Genomic DNA, 15206 nt, shown 5'->3' with positions numbered 1-15206 from the left:
ATCACTTGTTATTTACAAGGCTTTCTACGCTATTACTTTAAACGTAGCTACCTTCTCTTGGGTTGTTTTAAGCAACTTGCAGTCCTCTCCCTTTAATCATGCATTTTGCTTATCCACTCCTGAAAACATAATGTATAGTTTCTAAATGCCATCAGCACACTCATGGAGGTGCAAAACAGTATGCTTCACCTTACCTTTCCTTGACCTGCTGGCTTCCCTCTTGGCCCGCATCAGAAGGGCTTGCCCATCTTCAACATTTGCACTAAAACCAACCGTCTTCTTCCCCGAATTGCTCTCGCCACTGCTCCCTGGTGGTTTGGAGACTTTGCTCACTGGTGGTGTCCTGGGAAAGTAATCTTCACATTTCGATACCGGTAAACTGGGTGGAAAGAAAGGTCACACACTATTACATGAGGCACTCACTGTTTTTACCATTACGCCTCGTCCTCTCGCTCACTCCCTCGCCAGCAGTGTAACCATTATACTTCCAGTTAAGTTTTTGCTGAATCCTTTCCTTGATGTTTGAATGCAGGATGCCTAAAGATGTTACTAACCTACTTTAAATGAAAGAGTCGATAGGATTCTTTGGTTATCAGTGAACGTATCCATTCTAGTTGCCTTTTCACTGCAGCTTTGCTAAACATTGGAAAGTATACATCTAATGTAATCTTGGATCATACATACGTAAGCTTATACAGGGAGACTGAACCAGAATTTATCTCCCTGATGACGAGTTAGACAGTTAGTGTACAGCTTATCTGAGGATACATGTTGTGGGCCACACTAAAGAAATTTTAGTCAATAGGAGCTTAATTAAGGAGGAGAGAAAGAAATGATGATTCAGTTTCTTATTACTAAACTTTAGAGGTATTTTGCACACAAGGTTCTCAGTTCTGTTGCCTGACTTATTGCTGCCATTCACATTGTCTGTGAAAGGAACACTCGCACTCAAAAAGCGAGATCCACACAGGCAAGAACAAGGAACAGCAAGGGTTGCAAGGATCTGGAAACAGGAGACAGGCCGACCCTGTGCAAAGAGGTAATGCCGAGGACTGCTTTCCTCAGTTCTGCCCTGTGGCAAGATTGTCTTGTTTCCATGTCGTAGTGCTCCAAATCCCAACTCCAGTCAACTTATCCATGCAAACACTAACAATATTTTGACAATTGTATTTGCAGTCTTGCGATAGCTGGCATATTTCCTAAAGCATTAGGTCCTGGATTTCCTGAGTGCTTCAGACAAGGCAACTGGGATCAAGACACAGAAAGGACTTTGTCCTGCATGGTGGAGCAAGCTTGGAAAAAAACAGCTATTAAAAAAAAAATGCTCACTTTTCTAGGAAAGAGGGAAAGCAGAGAAGAATTTGTGGGAAGAAAACTGGGGTCATGGTTTGCAAAAGGGAAGCAGATATACTGGGGAAAGAAAAGGGGATAAAGAAACAGAGGCACATGAAAGTGCGACAGAGACAGACACCAAAAAACTGGTGAGAGAGCATGTAGTGCAGCAAGTGCGACAGTCTGGATAGAGGGAAAAAAAGAGAGCTAACCAAAAGAGCAATGGAGAATGCGATCCAGTAAGAACACAGCCTCTGCAGGGCTAGGCATGATCTTAAACACCTTGCACAAATAAAGCCAGGATGCAAATTTGTTAACATGAAGCACGCATGACTGTAGTCACTGCAGACACGCACAATCACAGAAAAGCTTCAGAGGTTACAGAAATCATCTTTCTCTCCGTAAACTGCAGTACAAATTACAGAAAAGCTTTAAAAGTGTTGGGATCTCACAGAGGCTGCCGTCCACAGATGCACACAGGACTGTAACTATCTCTGCTGCCTTATCAACATACATTTTCGTTACAGCTTTGACTGCTAGGACAACCTACCACTTCCACATTCTGCTCTCAGGGAAAAGACTACCAGTTTAAATGAGGATGTCCAACAGGCATATGTCATTAGCCCCATCATTGCTATGGAGTAAATATATATATATATATATGTGTGTGCGTGTGCATATATAAGATACATGTATGCATTTGTATATATGTATATATAAAATAAAAATTTGGACGATTCACATGGAATGAATACAGCTCATCCCAGGATTATACTGTTCTATTTGCAACCATGGGAGTAACACACAGCTTTCTTAAGTTAATACCAGAGCATACAAATCTTTTTTCTGTGTAAGTACCTATTTTACATGGGCAACCCAAAGAGCACTAACATGTTTACATTATTTGCAATATAGTTTTATGGAGGCTGATTCACAAAATAAAGATGTAAATACCTTTTACATAAAAGATTACACTACTGAAGTTACTGTATATCTGAAAAAAGCAGATATCTGATCTTTCCATCAGAAAATGATAGCTGAATTAAAAGTTTCAAATCATTGTGCTGTATAAGTCATTGTTCACTAGGGCCCACTGCGCCTGTTCGACAATTAGCATTACTCCTGTATCATTAATGCAGAACATTACATAATGGCTCATGACCTGTAACAACTGGCTGAAGTGTTGGACAAAACTCTGAATAACCTCTGTTTACTTTAGAGCTTCAAACTGCATGGCTGCTAACAATGTTGCAAAGTGCTATTAAACTTTGTGATGGACAACATTAGTAACTTATTTGAATTATACGAAATTAACCTACTAATCCCTGAAACGCAGAGTATAGCAAGAGGTGGGTTTGAACCCTAACAACTGATTAAAGAGGCTCAAAGATGTACCAGTTGACCAGATTGCTATGATAATGCAAGACTGGATATTTTATTCTTCTGTTTCTGGATGATTAACAGCAATTAAAAATACTGAGGTAGCCATTATTCAGATGCTTTCTGAGTCTAAAGTACATTTAATTACAACCTACGGATCTTATGTGAAGACAGTGACCTTTGTCTTACAGAGGAGGAGGAGGCGTTTACTCCGCTGGTTCACTGTGATACCTTTTAGATGGTGAGGTTACCTCCAGAATACTGAGTTGTGGTTTAGATAACGCTATGCCAGAGGGAATTCAAAGAGAAACAGACACGAGGAGGAAGTTGGAGGAGCTAATTTATGAGGAAATAACACAGGCAAGCGTATGTGGCATTTATAGCTCACTAAGCAATGAATTAGAGCCTGGTTCTTCAGTATTTAATCCAGGAAAGCTCACTCTAAAGTTTTGCTCAAGTAAGGACAGAGAATCGAACCTAAAAATGACAATGTTAGTCTGAGAGGTGAACAAAACAAAGAGGGAAAAGGATAATGTAGAGACATCCAAAAAAAAAAAAAAAGACATCAATAATTAGCAATGCACCAAAACCAAGAAAAGAAAACATGAGGAAAAAGCTGCTTCAGAAAAAACTTATTCATCTATGTAATAATTAGTAAAACTAAAGACATGACTATTGCAATCTGGGAAATTTAAAACTAACAAAGTCTAGAAGGATCAGGCAGACAGACTAAGAGACCAGATAGGTCCTTCTCTATTTTCAAATTTAGCAATCCATCATATCACTCCAACATAGCTTTTGTAACATAATATCCGGCAGGAAGTGCTAGCTGATGAATTTTCATAATATTCCCTGAAATCACACAACAGAGAAGACAGGCTGAATAAAGACCTTAGAAACCTACCTAACCTACACATTAAGGCAAGAGCGGCAAAGTAGTATAGTCAGAAAAGAAGCAAGCCTCAGCATCACTGGATCCTTACGAATACCGAAATACTTCAGCAACAAAGGAAAACACACCTTAAACATTTTGCCATTTTGTCTATGCCTCATATCGCGATATCCCTGCTGAGCTTGAATGGCAAATTTTAAATGTCATTCAGGACCCATGGAACACTGCTAGTATTTGCATTCCTTAAAAAGTAGAAAAACATTAACCTTTTGTTTTATTGAATTAAAATGCCATGGAAATGCTGATGTAGTCTTCAGAGACTGAAATACTTTTACAAAGAAGAATAGCTGTCATTTATTAGACACAAAGAACAATTACTTGATAGGATGCTTTCTGACAAAAAGCAGATTGGTATTCTCATCATAGAAAAGGCATTGTAAAAAAACCCAGCACAGACCTCTGAGACTTGAATAATTTAAAGCTGCATTTGGTGCAATTTGAATTTTTCTTTAGGGAGGCAAAGTTAAATACCTTTAATTTGTTCTAATTATTTCAAATTTGCAAGTTAATTATGGCTGATCATTAAATAACAAAAAGGACTATCGTCTCCATAGAGTTTTACCTCCTACCCTCTGCATTACTTAAGCTAGATTTTAGTATGCATGAATTAACTTTCTAAATAATCACACGGTTTGACTAAATGGCTCAGTAAAATGAGCTCTGATCCTCAGAATAAGCATTAATGGACATTAGAAAGGCTACTGGGACCCATGTTACTTACATTATAAGTATTTTTAATGGGGTCTTATTTACTAATCTTTATGTACTGTTCAAGTTAGGGCACCATACAGATACATTATTCTGCTTTAATAGAGGAAAGTCAGTTCTTCAAGATACTAAAACACATGTCCATTTAGAGCTAACTAAATTCATTTTTAAATTAATGCAGGAAAACTCTGACAGAATTTAACTTGCTTTATCTGCTCATCCTGATGAATCAATCCAGCATAATGGTAGCCTTGGTCTGCAAATGGAGTTTTACAGATCTACTGATATGCTAAGCTACTCAAGCAGCTAAGACTCTTGCCACACAGTAGTATATACTATCAAGGCGCGTATACCTAAAAGGTTTAATCTCTTTCTTACTCCATACCTAATGCTCCCAGTCATTGATTCTAAACTTGGATCCCCACCTTTCACTGAACTCTGATCTTTCCATGCATTTTTCAGTGTAGATCAGTAGTATCCAGAGAACATGACTACACTATAACTAGTCAGAAATCCAAGATGCGAGGCAATTCATGCCTCCAGTATGTATGTTCAACAGATGGCTGTCTTAATGGTACCCTGCTGCACCCTGTTGAGACAAGGGCTTGAGAGTTTTACCGTTATCAAACTAACAGATTGCCTTGATAGGTTAGCTCCAAAAAACAAACATGTTGGAATGCTATTTTCCTGTTTTGCAATTTCTGTTTTAAAAATAAAATAATTAACAGTTCATGCGTGCAATCTGCTGCAATTATATCAGGCCAAAAATGCATAACACTTAATGATGCAAAACTTGTGATAAGTAGGCCACCTAAACAATACGTTTTTGTAGCTGGAGTCGCTTTCGCCGTTTCAGGTGCAGTGTGACAAGCTGGCTGAAAACTACAATTTCTTTTCTCTTTTGGGCTGGCAGATTTTTAAGCCAGATCAGTTTTCAGAGCCAGCTCACTGTAAAGCAGCAGTATCGCAAGTGCTGGAACAATGGAGGAAGTGTCAATACATGATAGGATCTTCCCTTTCAACAGAGGTCCAAATTTAGGTCAGTTTAAATCAAGTTATCAAACTACCCCTTTAAACACTACCAGTTTCAAAGTGGGATTGACTGGGAAGTTGACTAACGTCCACAGTTCTGGTGAGACAATTAAGGAAGTATATACAGGAAGAAAAGAAGATCTGTAGAGTCTGGATGAGTGGCTGTAGGAAGTAACTTCATTGGTCTCCTGTGCCTCTTACAGGCCTTTCTCAGGCCTTCTCAGGTGTCTGCCCTATCAGGTGCAATTAATCCATGTAACCCTCTACTTCCTGAATGTCTAAATGCCTCAGAGTTTTCAAGTTTTTTTTTTTTTTTTCCTGAGAACTCATCAGGTAGGGGAATGCGATTACCCTCATCCAAACCTGGGAGCAGAAGTAAGAGAAGATAAGAAGCTGATCCAGTAAAGAACTTGGGCCCTGGGACAGCAGGTGAACAGACACAGAAGAGAATCAGGACAACTTCTGACCACTCAACTCACCAACAAAAGGAGACATCTAAAGGTAGTGCATACTCCATGTGGATCTGCTTAAGGCTAATCATGAGGAAAACCTTGACAACAGAGGTACAGTAGAAGGCCCTCCTTAGTGCATCTCCAGCTGCAACCTGGAACTCTCTTCTGAGGGGATACATCCTGCCCCTTCTTCCAAGCACAGCAGCAGAGAAACACATTGAGATGTAAGAGTCAGAAAAACACATGGGAGAGGAGGGAGACTGGTCAACTCACTGCTGCTTTTGTAGCGCTGTTACAGGGGTGGACAACCCAGCTCTACTCAGCCGTCCCGCTGTAACAGAGGCAGTGTTGCAGGCGAAAAGGAAATGCGGAAAATGAACTTTAGGGCCATCTCCCACCACCAAACACAACACCCTTGCATTCCTCATGACAAAAGCAATCTGTTCATGTCAGCAGATTAACAGCTTTCAAAATATTGTTAAAAATCAAAAGCCTTTTTAATGTAGAAACAAAAACTGCCTGAAAAAAAAGAAATCTAAGCTTAATGTTTTCCCCTCCCTTTAAAAACTAGGAAAAATATCCTCTTCTAACACAGACTTTGAAGGCCATATTCAAGTCTAGAGTGAGATTTCGTAGCCCAATTATGAAAACTGGCATTTTGAGGCTTATGTTAGACACATCAGCATATTAATGACACTGGTGGGATCCAGTGCATGTTAATAAGAGATAGCTGCTTTCCTTTCTAGAGAGTATGTTCATTTATAGTTTTGAGGTCTTCAGGACAGAGCTCATCTCCTTTCTCATGTATTTTTCTAGGTGAAAAGGTAGAAGGGCAGGGACAAATAAGGGAACATCTCCATAGACAATGAGACTTTTATAACTGAAATAAAAATATTATCCAACCTGCTTGTAATGAAGGGATTTTTTTCCTCACAGAAAATCATATGCAGACAGTGATTGCCCATAATCTACTTGTCCATGCGCACACGATATATTCCTGGGGAGTGATGTAGAGCTTTCAGCTCTTACAGTCATCTTCAGGTTCACTGTCCCTTAACTCAGTAACACATCTGGCTCAACTGGGTTCCTCTGACCTAGTATGTTCATTCTGTTATGTCTTTCTGTTAAACTCTCTCTCTTGGATTTGCTGCATTTCTTTCACTTCTCTCTCATCTTGGAGAAGTTACACTGGCAACTATGCTAAAAGCTTTTTCATATCTCATGCGGGTATCCCTAGCACAGCTTCTCCAGACCAGTGTTTCACAGAGACCAGTTCCTTCCCCATTCCCTCAATGACTGGTGCTCAGAGTATTTAATTCCATCAGTGAGAACTGAGGCCATGTACGCCTTTAATTAGCAATGACCTATTAGATCATACGAGCCATAGGTGAAACCCTGGCCTCACTGAATCAATCAGAATATCGTCTTTATCCTCAATTAAATCACTATTTCACTTAATATATGCAGTTAAAGGTCCATTTGTAGCAAGTACTGAGTTAACTCCTGCCTAAAATTATACTCATTTGAAGCCCTGTCCTCTTTCTGCTTTTAGTTAGTTACATTTCAACTCCCCACCAGCACCTTTCCCTTGCATCTTAAAGGGTTGCCCTAATAAACAGTTGAAATAAGCTCCGACTACTTTCTTTTCCTCTGAATTCAAAGAAAAATCCAACATAAAGGTTTTCAGGTAGTCATACAGAAGTGACCACAAAAAGCAGACTGGCAAAACTTTAGCAGGACAAAATGCTATGACTGTGTGTTTGGCCTTTCTCATAGAGCAGAGCGGAGCAGCTGTCGCTGCAGCAAGCAGGGCTGTCAGCCTTCACAAAAGAAAGTCATGTAAACGTCAAGTCATAGGTATAAAAACAATCCTTCAAAACACTGTCTGTATATACGAAAAGCCTGCCTGGCTGTCACCAGTGAGAGTACCCAAGGAAATAATGCAAACTCCTGTTTAGGACAAACAAAGTTTTTGAACTAAATCCAAACTTCTCCAGTAGATCAAACTGCATAACTTTCTCCTTCCGGAGGAAGATCACATGCTCTTCAGAGAAATGAATGCCTGTCTTAGTGCTTTATCCTGAATCACTTTTGTCTGGCTGAGAGCTAGCCCCATTCGCAAGGTGCCCATTGAAATGCCATATGCAAGCATACGTTTCTCCTGAACAAACATCTCCCACATTAGAGGCCAATTTGGTTGCAATGAAGGCATAGGAGAATAACGCATCATCCCTTCTGAACTTGGCTCAAATTGAACAACATGTTTACCGTAGATGGGCTGCACAGCCAAAGAGGCTAAAAACAGGCTGCTGCTACACACTAAGATCTGCCTGAACGTGCAGCAGGTAACCAACAGCATGGTGCAAGAGTTCACATATTTTCCTGTGCTAAGACAAGCGGTATATAAGCACTATCTCCTCCATATGAGTTTCCAGACAGGTTGATAGGTATTGATTGGTATTGCTAAAAGGAGCTTTTAGTAAATGAGCAGAAATTGCAAAAGCCCTTTTACTATCCATGGGTCATACCATGGAACAATCAGCTGTTGAAGAAAAATAACAATGTAGTAAGAGAGGGACACAGTAAGAGTTGGAAAGTAGACACTCAAAAGGCTTTCCAGTGTGCCCTACTAATGAAATACTTTGAAGAGATGCTTAATTAAAGCAATAGATATTTAGGATTGCACTCTTGTGTACAGATATTACAAGCGGCTTTGTATGCCCAGAAAATAGAGTTTTGGAGGATCCTATAGTGCCCATACATCACAGAATCGTTTAGGTTGGATGGGACCTCTGGAGATCATCTAGTCCAACCTCCCTGCTCAAGCAGGGTCCTCCAGAGCATATTGCCCAGGATCACGTCCAGACAGCTTTTGAATATCTCCAGCGAAGGAGACTCCACCTCCTCTCTGGGCAACCTGTTCCAATGCTCAGTCACCCTCACAGTCAAGAAGTTTTTTCAGGTTTAGGTGGAACTTCCTGTGGTTTCTGCCCGTTGCCTCTTGTCCTGTTGCTGGGCACCACGGAGAAGAGGCTGGCCTCATCCTCTTGACACTGCCCCTTCAGATACTTGTACACGTTGATGAGATCGCCTCTCAATCTTCTCTTCTCCAGGCTGAACAGGCCCAGCTCTTGCAGTCTTTCTTTCTACATGGCCAGAAGTGTTATAAAATAACTTCTATAGCTGCTTCTCTTCATTGAGCAAGTTGCACTTCATAGATGCTAACTTTCAACACTCAGAAAACTGGCATGATAAATTATCTAAGTGAGGAAATGGAGGAGGAGAAAGTTAAAAATTTCTCATATTGATCGTAATGAAAATTAATGACCTGGGTAAATACATTAGCACCTAAGAATCCCGAGGTGAACTCCTGGGTCACCAACTATTCCCCTGATAGCACAGGGAACATGCTGCAGGGAAAATCTTTCACAAACACATCAAATCCCGTAACAAACACAATTAGGGTTTTTATCTTAGCTGTTCTTATGAAACAGCTGTCCTTGAATCTGAGTACTCTGGTGAACAGGAACCATTACCACTGAGCCGACATGGGAACACACTCACAGGACCCATCTTTTCCAATTAGAAATCTGTCCCTTTATTCTACTTATCTTTATCTATACCACAATGAATAAAGCATTTTAAGCATGGACTGTTACTGTTCTTCAGTGCGACAGGTCTGCCAGTGCTACAGTCTTACAGATCTTGGGATCGGCAAATCTGCTGTCTGGAGACTCTAAAGCTATCTATGCTTTGAAGCTATGCTATGAAGACATCCCAAATGCCTTCACACTAGAATCCTCTCAAGTGGCATTATATACTATCCCACTTTTACTGGAAACACCCCTCCTGATGCATCTTTGAACTTCACTAGCCTTTGTTTTAAAGGAATAAATCACATCTGTGAGACACAGCCATTCTATGATTAAGTAGTGTATTAATGATTTACTACTACACTAGTACTCATTTTTATCATATTGCTTAGTAAAATGAAAACACTGAGATTGTTTATTGATCTGCTTTTAAAAAATTCTTATAGCCCAAACAGAAGTAAATAGAGAAGTAAGTCTTGGAAATCTACTCAGATTAGTGGATTATCATACTCAGCAGATGTAGATTTGACAAGGTAGCTCTTGGTAAATATCAAAAAAATTCACTTTTGGCAACTTAAATTGCCCTGAATCCACTAAAGTTACTTACTTCATAGAGCGTGATTGATGCCTAGTGACTGAAAAATCAGCTACTTATTGTAAGTATTTAAATATAGACTTAGATGCATAACTGAAGGCATACAACTCTAAAAAACTTGGTCTGTCTCTCACAAAAAAAAACCCACATCACAGTAAAGACTTCCTTTCAATGCAAGGATTTTACGTGAACATGACAGCATCACGAAATAGTGACTCAGTCAAGATGTTTATGGATCACGTTACACTTTTTTCTGTTTTTATATTCAGGGGAAAAAAAGGCATAATAAAATTGAAATCAGACAGGAATTATTCCATTGCCAAAAGGTAAGTAGCTCTTTTAAAACCATTTAGTGAAACTCATATTAGCACATATTAACATCCAATATCAAGTGAGGGGAAAAAAAATCAAGACCAGAGACTATATTAAGTGAAATTGTGGATTCTGTTCAGGTCCTGGGCTGCAGGTTCCCTGCCTGCAGAACCTAAACATTACAAAATATATTATGTGCATTTATTAGGCCAGACACAAACATCTTTGGACATGTTAGTTACTGTAACAGCTGGCAAATGAAAAGTAAATTATATTTTACCAATCAAAAGAAATGAACTGAAGTGTTGCAAGTCTTCTCTTCACATAGGTTTGTTAAAATCTGTTTGGAAATATCAGTCCAGAACAGCAACCACCAGTGCCTTTACAGCCTTATGATACGCCTCTTTTAGAGGCTTGTGTATATTTGTGTTGCCTAACCATCTTAGCCTTATTGAACATACAGGTGGTATATAAATTTAGCCCATGTCTCAAAGACTACTTTCTGAAAAAGAGGCAAGATGTACATGCAGAGGATGGGAGCACAAAGTTAAAAAAGGGAGTTAAAAAAAAAAAAAAAAAAGGATTAACTACACTTTGATCAAACAGAAGGAACTGCAGTTACATAAAGAGATGAAGCCTGACACTAAGCCTAACAGAAGGCTGAAGTTACTTGCACGTTGCTTTGGTTCAAACTCTTAAGTATGCTAGAAACCATACGTAAACTTTTCTACACAGACTTGTCACTTCAGTTACATTATAATACTAATCTCCTTAGGCCACTGGTTGTATCTTTAGAGTATGATTCAGATTTTAGGGGGACACACCAGGCAGAGATCATCCTTTCAGCCAGTGGAAAGAGAGGGATTAGTTCACAGTGCTAGAGAGCATCGTTCCTTACTATCAGAAGCTCACACTAGGATTGGGGGTGGGGAAGAAAAAGTGCAAATTCTGAAAAAGAGAGGCTTGTAGAGGTAAGATGTGAAAGAGGAAAGATCTAGTTACAAATAGATAGCCAGAGGTAACGTATCATCGTGAAATGACTCGGTGGTTTCAAAAGTCAAAAAGAACTAGGGAATGTGGTAGGAGCAGATAGCCAAAAGTTCAGGTAACACCAAGAAAGTGTTGAGTCTCAAGTAACTGAAGAGCAGAGAAGAGGAGGTGGCAGAGAAAATAAAATGAGAAAGAGCAGTGTAGTTTTTTGCAGAGCCTTACAGACTGATACTATAGATATGAAGCTTTGAAGTAGGGTTTCAGAGAAGTTTGTTCAGAATCTGTCACCGCTACAACAAAAATACTGATTTTGATAGCTTATTTTGAGGGAGAAGAATGAGTATTGAGCAGCCAGAGAAGATTTTACAGTAGTCAAGGTGCAAGACAAAGGACCAGAACAAGGGGTAGTGTTTTAACTGTTGACGCAATAAAAGTATGCTTTTTCTGCAAAGCAGAAAGGCTGCCGACAACTATTGCAGCTTCTAGATACAGAGGGAGAAGAAGAAGAATGACCCTGAGGTTACAAGTCTGAGTGACAGAGAGGATGTGTTATCAAAATCAGAAGTGAAGAGAGAGTCAGAAGAAAAAGTAAGGAGTTCTGTTTTGGCCAGATTAGGAACGATCTGAAGGCAAAACAACCAGGATTATGTGTCACGGAGGCAGTCAGATATGCAAGACTAGACGGAACAGAGCAGAGGGCTTAAGAGTTATTGGCAGAGATGATAGTCAAATCCGTGTAACTGGATGTTGTCATCTAGGGATACGGGTACAGAAATCTTCGGGCAGATCAAGGAATGACTAAATCCCTTCCCTGCCACCTCACAGAGGTTCATACCTAGTTCTGAAAGAAATTAGCTAAAATAGTGCTGCAAAAACATGCATAAAAAAACTCTGTCTCTCCATAAAATCGAAAGATCATACTGTTTCTAAAATTAGGGCAACCACTAAATGAAAGTTAACCCGAACAATAACTTTAGCTAAACTTTAGGTCACATGCATTTAATATAATGAGATGAAGAATATGAAAAGGCCATTCATAATGGAATTCATCGAGTTAGGAATGCCATGCTTAGCTGCCTTAAAACATATAATTAATGATCCTATAAAAATACAGCAGTACGAACTCTCCCGGCTGCCCGCAAAACTGTTCTTTATGCTGGGTAGGGCAAGCAAGCATCTGCTTCCACAAATACTGCCCTTTGAGAAGCTGAAAAGCTTTTTTCTCCTGTTCCATCAGGGACCGCATTGCCATTTCCATGACATGCTGAGCTTTGAACCGTTACCCAAATCAGACTATAGCATTTGGTAACCCAATACACATCTGTCATGATAGACTGGTTGTTGGTGAAACGTTAAAGAAAAAGTCATTTAATGACTTTTCTTCCATTGCTTCTAATACCCCACCTTCCTCTAGATTATTTATAATCCCCGCTAAACCCATCCTATGCCTATAGTCTTTTAACACAACAGAGAAATACATACTGTCTGGAGATCTGTCTTGCTTTATACCACTCCCAACCATTTGGTACAACAAAGGACGTTCTCTCTCCATCAAAAGGCCTGATCCCTCCTGAAGCCTTGATGCTCAGATTCAAGGTTAAAGGATTAAGGCCTGAAGCATTGAGTACCAGAGGAAAGGAAGCCAAATATCAAAAGAAACACAAAAATCGATCCCCTTCACCACAGGAGCAGCACAAAGAACAAATCAGCTGGGCTGAATCTAAAATTTTCTCTGTGTGGCTCTCAAAAATTAGCACGGTTACAAACGTAACGGCTAGTTCTGCAAAACCTCAGCGCCCAGGTAAAGCCACAGAGTTCAGGTCAGTATACCAGCACAGTCTGGAAAGTTTTATGTTGCAAACAAACAAAGTGCACTTCAGAGAAAGTGAGAGGCAGAGACAGCAAGTGAGCGAGCATGTGTGTCGTTATCTTTACATGTAGTCTGAATATCTGCAAGTGACAGAATCTAATATTTACTGTAGTTTGCCTTTTGCTTCAATTCGCTGTGTGCTGAAGCGCAGCCAAGGTCACAAGAGGGGTGGGGGAGTGGGTTTAGCTTAGCGCAGCTGTGATCGTGGCCAGAACAGCAGGGTACAGAGGATTTCTTCCTTAACTTTGTAATACCAATGGCTTTTGTTCTTAGTCCTGCCCCATCAGTTCTGATATAAGCTTTTCAATGGCATGAAAGTTGTACGGGTGGGTTTACCTTCTCCTAATTTAAAACTACCTTCCAGAACGTTTTGTTTCAGAAGATTTTTCTTGACTTTTCCAACTCGCAAATTTTTGGGACACACAAATATATAAATTAAACATCATCTTCTCTTCATTCAAGATTACTCTTAAAAATAAAAAGCAACCAAGTGATATGTCTGGAAAAGTAATCCACTCCAATTTATAAAAATAGAATTCAGGTTTTCAAAATTCAATTCAGGCAGTAAACTAACAGTGTCTACATTTTCCTGTAAAGGAGGCATCTGCAAATGACTTGCAAAAACGTCTCTCACTGTCTGCAAGTGTTGGCAAGGAATAAACTCCTTCAGGAGATGCATGAATTTTAAATATTTCAACCCAAGGAAAAAAAACCACCGAGCGTTGTTAGTTGTGATGCATGATGTAACAGAACTATACACGTGCAGAAGACTTGCAGGAAATGCAAGTTCTGTGAAAATATCAAAGTACTCCAGTTTTTGTGAGCCTCTTGCCAATGATTCAGTCCCATGCTCAGAAGCGTTTCTAACACCAGAATTCCCATGCTTTTTGGAGACCTCACCTACAAATTAGCTCCATCTGTCTACTAAAACTACTCACAGTAGCTTCCAGTTAGGTCTAATGCCTACAGTCTGTCAATAGGCTTCTGGCTCAAGGTTATTTTGGACTGTAATGGTAATGATGTAATACTGCTGTTTGCAGCGTATGTCATCATGGAGACAGAATCAGCATAATTCAGGTAAATGAAAGACAGACAGCTTCAAAACCCTCTCACAGTTCAAAGTAAACCTGAAAATGGGATTAGCGAAGCAACCAGGTCAGGGGAAACGAACTCCTCGCTCCCTACTCTGACAAGGATCGCCGTCTGCCTTAAAAAAATATAATCCCCCCCATATACCTTAAAAAAAAAAAAAAAAAGTCTAATTCCCTCCTCCCCTCCCATCCAGCAATAAGCTTTTAGTTATCATGTCGGAGCAAAATCCTTCATCCTGAACCAGAAAGCCTACTACCTTCAGAGTCTGTGTGTGGCACTAATGAAGCAAAAACGTATATCTAATCCTGCATATACTCTCCTGTTATGTCACAATAGACTACAGCAGCCATCTGTTGGAGAGATGCTGTGGCTATATATATCCAGACTGCTCCATGAGTGAAAGAAAAATTCCTATCTGCAACTAATTCCGCATTTGCACTTTTGGCAGATCTGTAAGCACTTTCTTACTGGCCAAACAAGTGTTCGCTCTGCAAATACCCCATCTAAAAATGATACAAACTTCAACATAAAATACTCTAGCGCAGAAAAGAAACTTGGGTGTTAAAAGGAACACTAACAAGTGGGTAAGCAGTTTCCAGATATACAGATTTTATGAGCCATTTGCAAAGCACAGTTGATTCCAGTTCGTTTTAATGTGCTAGCCTGCCAAACTTCCAAACAGTGAAGAGACTGGGGTGGGGGGGGAAGGAATCCCAGCAAACTGTATTCAATAAATTCATAAAAGTTGCCCGAGTACTACCTAAGCTTAGTAGATACAAATCTAGAGACCAAGAAGAGCTCGCAGATGAACTGAGGTTTGACAGGTCTCAGACAGAAAGCAAATTCTGCTCCTGGCGACAGTTTCTGCTCCAGAGGCTCGGGACGCGGATGACAGGAG

General features: G+C 39.9%; 1 protein-coding gene across 10 annotated transcripts in view; it reads right to left on the bottom strand.

Moving 5' to 3' along the window:
• The window catches only part of LOC104152006 (protein hinderin-like), a 173707-nt gene that overhangs the window by 36782 nt on the left and 121719 nt on the right, over positions 1-15206 (bottom strand). For all 10 annotated transcript variants that reach the window (XM_068926510.1, XM_068926514.1, XM_068926509.1 and 7 more), the window contains one exon: positions 195-379. In XM_068926510.1, coding sequence (XP_068782611.1) covers positions 195-379 — 185 coding nt within the window. The remainder of the gene's footprint in view (positions 1-194; positions 380-15206) is intronic.

This window comes from Struthio camelus, chromosome Z (genome assembly GCF_040807025.1).
Source record: "Struthio camelus isolate bStrCam1 chromosome Z, bStrCam1.hap1, whole genome shotgun sequence".
NCBI classification, from domain to species: Eukaryota; Metazoa; Chordata; class Aves; order Struthioniformes; family Struthionidae; genus Struthio; species Struthio camelus.
The sequence above is the reverse complement of the archived record's forward strand: the minus strand, read 5'-3'. Positions and strand labels throughout refer to the sequence as shown.